Source organism: Salvelinus fontinalis, chromosome 10 (genome assembly GCF_029448725.1).
Source record: "Salvelinus fontinalis isolate EN_2023a chromosome 10, ASM2944872v1, whole genome shotgun sequence".
Lineage (NCBI taxonomy): Eukaryota > Metazoa > Chordata > Actinopteri > Salmoniformes > Salmonidae > Salvelinus > Salvelinus fontinalis.
The window spans coordinates 35,352,816-35,365,671 of NC_074674.1; the positions used below are offsets into that span (position 1 = coordinate 35,352,816).

General features: G+C 42.5%; 1 protein-coding gene across 2 annotated transcripts in view; it reads right to left on the minus strand.

Moving 5' to 3' along the window:
• Nucleotides 1–12,856, minus strand: part of LOC129864094 (colorectal mutant cancer protein-like) — a 148,472-nt gene that overhangs the window by 20,807 nt on the left and 114,809 nt on the right. For both annotated transcript variants that reach the window (XM_055936691.1, XM_055936692.1), the window contains 3 exons: nt 10,987–11,170; nt 7,833–8,067; nt 6,891–7,103 (listed from right to left, as the gene is read on the minus strand). In XM_055936691.1, coding sequence (XP_055792666.1) covers nt 6,891–7,103; nt 7,833–8,067; nt 10,987–11,170 — 632 coding nt within the window. The remainder of the gene's footprint in view (nt 1–6,890; nt 7,104–7,832; nt 8,068–10,986; nt 11,171–12,856) is intronic.

Below are 12,856 nucleotides of genomic sequence, written 5' to 3' on the forward strand. Positions count from 1 at the left end.
AAGGCAGAAGATGGTAAATAACATGAATCGCAATGGTTAGCCTATGCAAATTAATAGGAATACATTTAGCCTAATTGGTAACAAATATGACGTGTGGCAAAGTCAGGATCCTAGTCAGGCTTTTGTTTGTCAAATCCAGATTAAATATAGGTCTTCATTAATTCAAATGTGTAGGCGATTGTGGGCTAAATCAATGACAAACAGCTGAAATGTTCAGGCTTCATAATGATCTGTGATCAAAACAGGCTGGGGTGTTTTGGTTTTTATTTTTTTACTTTTATTTTACCGTTATTTTACCAGGTAAGTTGACTGAGAACACGTTCTCATTTGCAGCAACGACCTGGGGAATAGTTACAGGGGAGAGGAGGGGGATGAATGAGCCAATTGTAAACTGGGGATTATTTGGTGACCATGATGGTTTGAGGGCCAGATTGGGAATTTAGCCAGGACACCGGGGTTAACACCCCTACTCTTACGATAAGTGCCATGGGATCTTTAATGACCTCAGAGAGTCAGGACACCCGTTTAACGTCCCATCCGAAAGACGGCACCCTACACAGGGCAGTGTCCCCAATCACTGCCCTGGGGCATTGGATTTTTTTTTTTTTTTTTTTTTTTTTAGACCAGAGGAAAGAGTGCCTCCTACTGGCCCTCCAACACCACTTCCAGCAGCATCTGGTCTCCCATCCAGGGACTGACCAGGACCAACCCTGCTTAGCTTCAGAAGCAAGCCAGCAGTGGTATGCAGGGTGGTATGCTGGGTTCCATTTAGTCTAAGGATATGTATAAGAACGCAACTACACTGAAATTAATAGCCTGATTCAATGGGATTCTCCTGAATAATACATGTTTTTATCTGTTAAACTGTTTGGTCTATGCATAGACCCATACCAACGATTTGGTATTTTGTGGTAGGCATGGCTCTAAATGGCAGAGTATTTAATAAACCAACCACATTTTCCTGTGATGTTTAGGCTGAGCAAGACCTTCGATAGGCTAGTAGACTATATGGAAATAATTGTGGAGTGAATCATTGTTACTGCCTCGATCGCTTTATATAATCTGAACCATTGCTTTTCCTATGGCTAAGCAAACAAGTAGTAGCATATGCTTTTTGCCCGTCTCTATAACAAGGGTTAGGCCAACAGTAAATCCTCACAAACCCCCTCAATTCGAAACCCTGCTTTTAACCATAAGACATCTCCACAGAAATGTATAGCCTAAGGATTGCATGGTGACAGTGATTGTGTCTGTTAATCCGGTAAAGTGGGAAGTGGGGGAAAAATTTGATCAAATCACGACATCAGTGATTTTCAGGTCAGAGAAAGATGCCAGAGTTTCTGAATTGGAATTCTGAGTTGGATGACCTTTCAAAACAAACAAAAAAAATCCCAGAGTTCCCAGTTGTCTTGAATGCACTAAAGCCAGAGTTTGCCGACTTCCGAGTTATTTTGAATGCGCCACTAGAGACCTAGGCTACCTCTTATTTCTCAATAGGGCTACCTCCAACAAAGAAGCCCTTGTGTCTGTATTGATGTGAGAAATAGGCATATCTACACAGTAATGGTGGCTGGCTGCGATATCAACTAGCCTAATCATTTTTGTATTAAGGTGATATTTTAGATAAATCGACAAATGAAATTGATTACATTACTCTGGCAATTAATTATTTTTTTTACAAAATCAAGACGTTTGTAAAGTGACATCATGGTGAGATCTTTAATAATAAACTAAACAGACACTTAAACTAACACGTGACGCGTAACACGTAATTTTTTTTAAGGCGTTCATGGTAAGATAATTCATAATAAACATACAAGCAAACTGACGCGACGGGAACACAACGTGAATACTATGTCTACATAACGTGAACGAGTCAGCAGTTTGACGCTTTAGAAAAAAATTGCATTGACAGTCCATGTTAATTCATGGCAGTATTTTATGGCGCTAGGAACATGTTTGGTGACTTCATGAGAGGTATCAGTAGCTTCACAGGTATTAATTATGGCCTTTATCACCCCCATAACCATCCGCGGGGGATGCACAGCCTGACCGCACAATCCCAACCAACGCATTCTGTGTACACGTCCTCTATTCATTTGAATGTATTGACAGTTGGAGAAATTGCTTGATCCGTGCTGAGAATTGCAAAATTATGAAAGCCAACGGGACAATACTCTAAAACACTGTTGTGCGTACACGTTTTGGACTCTGATCCGCGCTTTACAGTGATTAAGTTAACAAAAATCCCTTTATAATAACACATTCCATCATCGCATTTGCCTAATGGCATACAGTTCAGCAGAAGCGTTTTTACAATTTACACACGGGGGAGGGTCTTAGCAGGGTTTGGAAAAATGTGTCCTTTTATAAACACATTTCATGCAATTCTACGTAATTTAGGCCTACATGAGAGGAGACATTATCTGAATATTTTTTACACTACGCAAAGGACCAAAATGAGTGGCTACTCTTGACACTGTCAAACAGATTAAAAAAACAACCTTGGCCCGATTTCCAAAAAGCATTCATTGTCATTAACTTAGCCTTAAGATGCTTTTGGGAAACCGGGCCTTGGTCTTGACCTGGCCCAGGTCCAATAAAAATAAAGGAAACACAGATTGTACAACATTAGGAGGAAATGTATAAATATTATAGGTAACAGTAGGCAACAAAATCAACTTTCCAGTGGCACTTACTCACCCAATTATGAAGACAGCATGAATATGCGTAGCCTAGGCTTCTCACCGTGCCAGTGATGGTCTCAAGATAGTTACTTAAAAACAGTGCTGTTCTTCAGAGTTGTTGTGAGAGACAAAAACGGTTGTTTTTACTGACAAATGAGTTTCTCTTTTCAGCAGTAGGAATTTGCTTTCCAAACGTATTTCCAGCGATTGTATTTTGATATTTGCATAAGGCCTTTAGCCATTCACTGACAGCGCAAAGATAAATCGAATCCATAGAACGAAAGTGCCCATTCAAGTCAGAACTGACAACCATTTTGAGCATACCCATGAGTTTTGTTGACGCTGAGAACAGAATATATATATACATTTTTAAATAACATTCTTAGAACGTTCTTTGAACGTTACCAATGTTTTCCTGTGGTTTTTATGGAAAGTTTTCTTAATGTTTTGAGAACAGGACTTGAAATTGAACCATGAGGAAACATAATGCTGAAGTACTGGAATTACAGAACTACAGAAGAACGTTGTTTCTCAAAATTCTTTGAACGTTCTGAGAACTTTAAAAATAACCATGAGATCCCTGTATAAAATGTTATGGGAAAGTTTTATGCAAAATGGCCATAGGACAACCACGCTTTTAGCAAGCTCTAAGAAACATATGGTTCTCAGAACACAGTGGTGGAAAAAGTATCCAATTGTGATACTTGAGTAAAAGTATAGATACCTTAATAGAAAGTTACTCAAGTAAAAGTCAGCCAGTAAAATACTACTTGAGTAAAAGTCTAAAAGTATTTGGTTTTAAATATACTTATGTATCAATATTAAATTGCTAAAATATACTTTAGTATAAAAAATTCCTTATATTAAGCAAAATATTAACAATTATCTTGTTTTTAAAATGTACGGATAGCCATGGGCACACTCCAACACTATGACATTATTTACAAAAGATGCATTTGTATTTAGTGAGTATGCCAGCCCAGAGGCAGTAGAGATGACCAAGTGTTAGCTTGATAAGTGAGTGAAATTGACAATTATTCTGTCCTGCTAAGCATTCAAAATGTAATGAGTACTTTTGGTTGTCAGGGAAAATGTATGGAGTAAAAAGTTCAATATTTTCTTCAGGAATGTAGTGAAGTAAAAGTAAAAGCTGTAAAAATATGAATAGTAAAGTACAAATATTACTAAAGTAGTACTTAAAAATATTTTGACTTAAGTACTTTACACCACTGTCAGAACGTTATGTGCTAGCTGGGTTCTATGGATAATATTTCTGTTGCCACAACACAACAAGCCATTCAATATTTGGCAAGTGTACTGCCCAAATGAAGGTAGTGTTCAGACAGGAGTAATTATATCATTTAGGAAATATTATTTACATTTGTCAGGGGGTGCTGCAACACATTCAACGCCTCTACTTCCTGTGGCTATGTGATTTGGAGAAGGCAATCTGATTCTAGATCTGTGGTTAGGGGCAACTTTTTCCTCAAGCTGTCACATGCAGTAAAAAGCCTGGTCTTATAGGTGGCAGCACTACCACCAACCCAGGGGAGAACGACTGCCCCCTCTCATTGAAACCATGAAGTTCAAAGCCTTCCAGTGTACTGCAGGCTGTTGTTTCCAGAAAGCAGGGTCCCCCATTATAATGAATAGGAAAATGGCAATCTTCGTGGTCAATATTAGTGTAATTGTTTTTTTTTTTAGAAGACAATCATGGTACCAATAATTGCTTCTAATACACCAGATGTATGTCCTTGAAACTATTACTTTAAAATAGCACACAAAAGTAATAAGGATAATTTAACAGCTAATGGCAGCCTGCAGTACACCGGCCAGCTTTCAACTTGAGATACTCAATAAGAGGGAGCAGCACTGAACTAGCCTGCAATGTCACTTCCTGGACTAGCTCAAACTGTGCATGTTATGTCTACATAACTCCCCTTGAGACTTCAAACATGGTGTGACGTCTTCAATGGCTTTGTCCATTCATATAGTCAATGCTTCAACCACATATCCCTGTGTATTGCCTTACACTTGGACTACAGAACAATACAGCTCGACTCACACTGGACAAGCATGTCAGACTATTCATTGAGCATGCTAAATGACTTATCGAGTTACAGGTATGCTGTCATACATTCAGGGCCTGCTATCCTGCTATCCTGATTTGATTACAGGGCTGTTGATGGAGATTGGAACATGGCTTCCATTAAGGTAGTGGGGAAATGGATATAGGAAGAGACAAGGGAGGAGGGGAAGATACTGGGAGATGCTGGTTAGTGTTGTGTGTGTGTGTGTGAGTGCGCACACGCGTGTTGGGTAATAACCTTTGTGCTGTGTGCATTTTGCTTGATTAGGCTTGCAGTGTGTGTGTGTCACAAACATCCACCGCTCCAGGTGATGAATGGCTCTGATCATGGGCTCTGACAGAGCGGAATGATCTAACATAGTGTGTGTGAGTGAGAGTGAGAGAGAGCATGCATGCCTATACACTCCCCCACAGCGGGAGGTATGTGTGACTATTAGAGTCTACCCCAGTGTGTGATGTGCAATCAAACAGGCCATTTCTAGACCCTAACAATAAGAATTGGTCTGTAGATATAAAAGGTAGCTGGTTTGAAAGCAGAGGGGGGAGAAAGGCAATAATAGTGGCTGCTATGTCTTTCACTCTGAAAAGCACCTGCATTTACAGATGGCCCTTTGATTGGCACGATCAACGCTGGCTGCTCCTAGCAACCGAGGAGTAAGCCTTATTGATAGCAGGGAGAGAAGGGGGGGGGCTCGAGCTTTAAGGTAGTGTGTGTATGTGTGTCTGCACGTAAAGCTGTAAGGGTGTGTGTTGGAATGTTGTGTGCATGCCAAGAGATGTGAAGTGCATGTGTGTGTTCACAAATCCTTGTCCCAGCCGGGGGACATGGAAGGGCACCGTTATCGTATCCAGTGGATTACAAGGCTAATGTAGTGCCACAAGCATTGGAAGCTCAAGGCTGTGATCAGAGAGAAGCACACCTCTATTCTATTCCCTTTCTTAATCCTGGCACACACACACAAATAAATACACAATTGATCTCTGTCTATATGTATTAAAGAAATGGGCAGAAAAGACTATGGATGGTGTGAGGGGCTTAGTGCTCTGATATCTAATTGACCTCCCAGACCTCTTGGAGTTCAGGTAAAAAAGTATTTGATAGTTTAGAATTGCACTTGGGACTCTGGAAGTCCTAATTTGTCTACTTTCTCTTCCCATTCTCTCAGTTTCTTCTCCTCTTATGCAGTACAGTATCTCACTCTCAGACTTCACCTCCATTTGCCTTCCTCCTTTCTTTTCCTTTCTTGTACTCACCATAGTCTTTTCTCTCCCCCCTTCTTCCACTTTTCCTCACTCTCAATACTCTTAAGTCCATTCTTGTACTCTCCCCCCATCTCCAGGTTTATTTGTTGTACTCTCACAGACACACAGTGGCTCCTTCTCTAGGGCCACATCTCAGAGTACAGACAGACAGCTCCCCAGAGGAAACCCCCAACAGACTGAGAAAGTCTGAAGTAGAGACTTCTTTCTCACAAAGGAGACTTTCACTAAGGGGAGCACTAGTGTGCAACTGCCAACCTTTCAGAGTGACAGGCCCTCTCAGCTTTAGGACTGTTGTGTATGGGGGCTCAGAAAGGAAGCACTCATTCCAGGAGCCAAATATATATACAGGCTGACAAGGTGTGAGGGAGATGGAGGAGGAAGAATGGGGGCAACAAGACAGAGGAAGGAGAGAGAGGGAAATGGGGGAGAGATACACTCCAACGAGAGGAGATTGAGAGAGAGACAAAGAGAGAGAGACTCCAAAGAGAGGAGAGAGAGAAGGGAGTGGACAGAGCTGTGACTCAGCCTCCAGCCTCTTCATTGATTCATGTGACTGACTGGTTCAGAGTGAATGCTGCTGCGTACAGGAGAGAGACACACTGTATACAGGCCTCAATCTCAATTCAAGCCTGAACCCCGCTTTGTGGTAGACCTGTTGGGTCTGGGGCTCGTGTTTCCATAGGTGGACGAGGTCTCTTTTCGGATTGGAGAATTTAGAGGGCATAAATGTGGGTGCACCCTCACCCTGGCACTTGCCCCTGCTATGCGGCCAGTATACATCTTAGAGGCCAATGTTTGGGGAGGGGTGTTTGGGCCAAGTGTGTGTGTATGCGTGTGTGTTATCCACACACCTTAGCGGCTTGGCTCTTGTCTTTACTACTACTCCCAGTGGAGCTGAGGGATCTCCTGCGCTGCTCCTGCTGCTCCTCCACCTCGGCCTTGAGGTGCTCGATGTGCACCAGGTAGGCCTGCTCCTGGGCCTCCCGCGTGCTCAGCCGCAGCTCCACCGCCTTCTTCTCCTTCTCCAGCAGGTAGAGCTGGGCCTTCAGCTCCGCCATCTCCTCCTGAGGGGGGAGGAAGGGTTAACAAGCTAATATAAACAAGCTACAAGTTATTTGTATCAAGGGGTGCTGTAACCATATGGAAGAAAGGGAAAAAAGAGAGGGAGGAAAGAAGGATAGACACTGAGTATACCAAACATCACAGCTCATTACCGTGCATTTTCACCACCTGTGAAGTTCATCATAACTCATTTCATCTGTAGCCTAATAAACTGCATGCTTTCCCAAGTCGTGGTGGAAGGATCACACAACATACCGTCACGTGACTCCAAGTTTACTTCGATATGATGGTTATTATATCGATATTTCTCACATAATTAATTTTATTGACACAAAAAGATCCCACCTCGTCTAGTGTATTTTGTTTTGTCGACATTTGGAAAGTATACAGACACGGTTTCCAACAGGTCTGTTGTGACATTATTTATCTGACATGTACTTTACTCGCATAAAAAGGTTTGATGGAAACCTGGTTACAGACAGTGACTCAATTAGCCCATATCCATTTTTTTTTTTTAGATCGGTAAGTTAGTCTGGCGGCCAGCTATCTGAACTTGTAGTAATCGTGGTTGAATTAACAACCGGGGGTGCCCCCACTCTCACTCAGATATATTAAGAACTGCAAAAATGTCTCTCCACCACATGGCAAAATGAGTAGAATTGCATGAAAAGGCCCGTGTGTATGCTCTCCCTCCCACTCTCCTCTCCCCGCGCTCCCTCCCTCTCCCTCACCTTCATGGCCATGAGCTCCTGCATCAGCACAGCGTTCTCCAGGTCCAGACGGTGCGTATCTCCCCGGGGCTTGACCTCAAGGCTGAGGGGGTCGACGTGAACGCTCTCTAGCTCCAGCATGGTCAGCTTGACTGCCGCACGGTCATTCTTTAGCTGCTGCACGTAGTCTTTCAGTCGCTGTTCGTCCTCCTTGGAGAAGTCTGTGTCACACGAGCTGGTCGTGGAACTGGTGGTGCTGCGAGCACACACACACACACACACACACACAAAGATGAGAGATATCATAACATTTAGCTCTGTTGGATGATGGTCCCTCAACCATTCGAGACCCCTCCTACAGTCCCCACCCCAAGAAGAAGAAGAAGAATCCCCCAATGCACCAACAACCAAAAGAATGAACTAAAGAGAAAAAAGAAAAAGACAGAAGAAATCAACAAACAATACTAAACATTTTTTTTTATTAAAACAAAGGACATCAAGGACAACTAAAATCATAACAGCAATGCCAACTGTATATGTTTGTGTGCATGTCTGGCACTATTACATGTATGTGTTTATTTGCATGAGAGTGTGTATATGCGTGTACAAACACCTGCACGGCATCAGCCTCAGGCAAACCGGCATTAGTTGTAAAATCACTGCCCCTCAGTGTCATTCAAACATACTTTAATTATGTTTTATTTTTACTTTTATTTTTTATCTTTGACCATTCTATCTCCCGCACAGCAACTCCACTCCCACTTGTCTCAATCTATCTAATAAAATAGAATCCACAGATTGTGAGTTGAAGATAAATACTTTTACTAAGAGTATTAATATATGAGTAATTGACTGACCCGGTCTCTCCAGATCTCCTAACAGTCCTAACAGTAAAATTATTTATTGGGTCAATTTTAGATCAATGCATTGCATTTTCAGCCATTCCTGAGGGCAATACCAATAAATGGTCTATTGATTCTTTATCCTCACAACAAAATCTGCAGAGCTTCGATGATTTTATACCCCAAATATGCACATTTGTGGCCTGCTGGAGGTCATTTTGCAGGGCGCTGGCAGTGCACCTCCTTGCACAAAGGCGGAGGTAGCGGTCCTGCTGCTGGGTTGTTGCCCTCCTACGGCCTCCTCCACGTCTCCTGATGTACTGGCCTGTCTCCTGGTAGCGCCTCCATGCTCTGGACACTACGCTGACAGACACAGCAAACCTTTTTGCCACAGCTCGCATTGATGTGCCATCCTGGATGAACTACCTGAGCCACTTGTGTGGGTTGTAGACTCCGTCTCATGCTACCACTAGAGTGAGAGCACCGCCAGCATTCAAAAGTGACCAAAACATCAGCCAGGAAGCATAGGAACTGAGAAGTGGTCTGTGGTCACCACCTGCAGAATCACTCCTGTTTTGGGGGGTGTCTTGCTAATTGCCTATAATTTCCACCTTTTGTCTATTCCATTTGCACAACAGCATGTGAAATGTATTGTCAATCAGTGTTGCTTCCTAAGTGGACAGTTTGATTTCACAGAAGTGTGATTGACTTGGAGTTACATTGTGTTGTTTAAGTGTTCCCTTTATTTTTTTGAGCAGTGTATATCTAAAAATCGGCCGAATAATCGGTAGCGGCTTTTTTGGTCCTCCAATAATCGGTATCGGCGTTGAAAAATCATAATCGGTCGACCTCTACTAGAGGGTAGTGCGTACAGCCCAGTACATCACCGGGGCCAAGCTTCCTGCCATCCAGGACCTCTATACTAGGCGGTGTCAGAAATTGTCAAAAATTGTTATAGACTCCAGCCACCCTAGTCATAGACTGTTCTCTCTGCTTGCGCACGGCAAATGGTACAGGAGTGCCAAGTCTAGGTCTAAGAGGCTTCTAAACAGCTTCTACCACCAAGCCATAAGACTCCTGAATAGCTAATCAAATGGCTACCCAGACTATTTGCTCCCGGCTACTATCCAATCAAATCTACATTGACATTATCCCACCCCAGGTAAGCCGCTATTGGCTTAATTAATTTCCAGCAATATTGCCTGTGTCTGTTTGGTGTGCACATTTTTCTATCACGCCGTATGTAGCCAGTTAACGATGCTAGTAAAGATAAGTCGTCTGGGTAGACAGTAAGACCCCCAAAACCTTCTCAATTAATGTTAACTGCAAATTAGGCTTACCTGACAGACATATATAATAACTATTTGTATCAATTGGGTGGCCATTTTATTGCTAAACTCTGCCATGACATGTGCTGCAGCAGTGGGCCTAACAGCAGAAACGCCCCCACACATTCCTCGCTTTCTGAATGCGCAATTAAAGGTGATTACACTCTAATCTAAATGTATTTGGGGTTTTTCCCCAGACCTCAAAATGGGTAGTCAATGTGATTTAAGCATTGACCTTGACTCAGAATACTGTAATATTGAGAGTAATAAATAAAAAAAAATATATATATAAAACAGAATTACAGAAAATATAAAAAAGAATTCTATATAATATAAAAAATAAACCCTTAGAGTAGTTTATTAACCCATATTTTACCAGGTATATTGACAGAAAACACATATCTTTTACACCAAGGACCCAGGGCAGGGTGGCAGGGTAGAGGAGAAGAATGTGCCTATTTGAAAGCTCTAAAAAAAAGTAAGAGTAGCTCGCGACATGTTTAATTTTTGCTAGTTTGGAGGTTGGAGACCACTGCTCTAGAGTGTACTGCAGCCACTGCAGAGCACTGTAGACTCTCATCTCCTACACTAATTGTAAATTTTCTGCTGTGCCCCTGACTTACATGTGAGCCGCATTTGAATGTCATGTATTTTCTCTCCCAGAGCAGTGACTGTAGATGAAAGCTTTGTTTAGGGAGCGGCTTCCTTGCCTGATCTGTCATGGCCACTTGAGCAGAGGGTTGGCTTTAATTATGTTTCAATATGGATTGAAAGCATAAACTACAGTGGTTCCCAAACTGTGGGGGGCGCGAGGGGTCGGCAGGGGGCGTGCGTGGGTATTATGTAGTAGACTAAATCTATTAATGTTACATTGAGCTGGGTGAATGGAATATGAATGACAGTCATCCAATATGCTGTAATAGAAATAAGGCCATGCTCATAATAAAAAATTAAAATCCTCCTTCATCTTAAACGGCACCGGCTGCCACTGATATACACACATACCTAGTGTGACTATTGGAGGACAGGCTCTCCCATGGTTGAACACTGCAGCCAGTCACAGCGAATGCGGCTCCACAGCTACCGTCCAGCCTGCCCAGAAGATCCTTGGCTGCATTCTCTGCTGTCTTCCTGCAGTCATGGGCCCTCTTCAGGATTTGAGTGATGCTCTCCTCTCCCAACTTCTCGCCTACACACACACACACACACACACACACACACACACACACACACACACACACACACACACACACACACACACACACACACACACACACACACACAGTAGAAAGAGAGATGTCAAATAGCTTTTATTTGCTGGAGTCATTGTAATTGCCAGTGCTGTCACAAGGCCAAGATTTGGTCTTGAATGTACTATATCTAAAAAATATGCCACATTAACCATGATTGAATGAAGTATTCAAAATGAAAATGTACTGTACACATATGGCTATACAAGGCTGCAAATACTATATGTAATGTTAGTCAGCATTAGATAAGGGGACGTTCATCTGAGATACTGTTTTGTGTTGAAGGGGAAAAGGTTAGGAGGGTGTTACAAGGGAGTCGTGAAAATGCCTCACTGAAGACATGACAGCTGAAGGAGCGAGGGAGAAGAGTTGGGGAAGGAGGGAATCAAAGGAGTTGGAGATTAACACTTTATTTTTTTGTTAGGGGAAAGAACATTTAATATTGCAGATAGATTGTGGCATTGTCCACATCATTTCCAATCCCCCATATAGATATATAGAATAATATACAGTTGAAGTCGGAAGTTTACATACACTTAGGTTGGAGTCATTAAAACTTGTTTTTCAACCACTCCACACATTTCTTGTTAACAAACTATAGTTTTGGCAAGTCGGTTAGGACCTCTACTTTCTGCATGACACAAGTCATTTTTCCAACAATTGTTTACAGACAGATTATTTCACTGTATCACAATTCCAGTGGGTCAGAAGTTTACATACACTAAGTTGACTGTGCCTTTAAACAGCTTGGAAAATTCCAGAAAATGATGTCATGGCTTTAGAAGCAATTGATTGGCTAATTGACATCATTTGAGCCAATTGGAGGTGTACCTGTGGATGTATTTCAAGGCCTACCTTCAAACTCAGTGCCTCTTTGCTTGACATCATGGGAAAATAAAAATAAATCAGCCAAGACCTCAGAATAAAATTGTGGACCTCCACAAGTCTGGTTCATCCTTGGGAGCAATTTCCAAATGCCTGAAGGTACCACGTTCATCTGTACAAACAATAGTACGCAAGTATAAACACTATGGGACCATACTATTCTGACATTTCACATTCTTAAAATAAAGTCTGCAACATTGAAAGTCCCCAAGAACACAGTGGCCTCCATTATTGAATGGAAGAAGTTTGGAACCACCAAGACTCTTCCTAGAGCTGGCCGCCCGGCCAAACTGAGCAATCGGGGGAGAAGGGACTTGGTCAGGGAGGTGACAAAGAACCCGATGGTCACTCTGACAGAGCTCTAGAGTGCCTCTGTGGAGATGGGAGAACATTCTAGAAGGACAACCATCTCTGTAGCACTCCACCAATCGGGCCAGGCGGAAGCCACTCCTCAGTAAAAGGCACATGACTGCCCGCTTGGAGTTTGCCAAAGGGCACCTAAAGATTCTCAGACCATGATAAACAAGATTCTCTGGTCAAATGAAACCAAGATTAAACTCAAAGCATCACGTCTGGAGGAAACCTGGCACCATCCATACGGTGAAGCATGGTGGTGGCAGCATCATGCTGTGGTGATGTTTTTCAGCGGCAGGGACTGGGAGACTATTCAGGATCGAGGGAAAGATGAATGGAGCAAAGTACAGAGAGATCCTTCATTAAAACCTGCTCCAGAGTGCTCA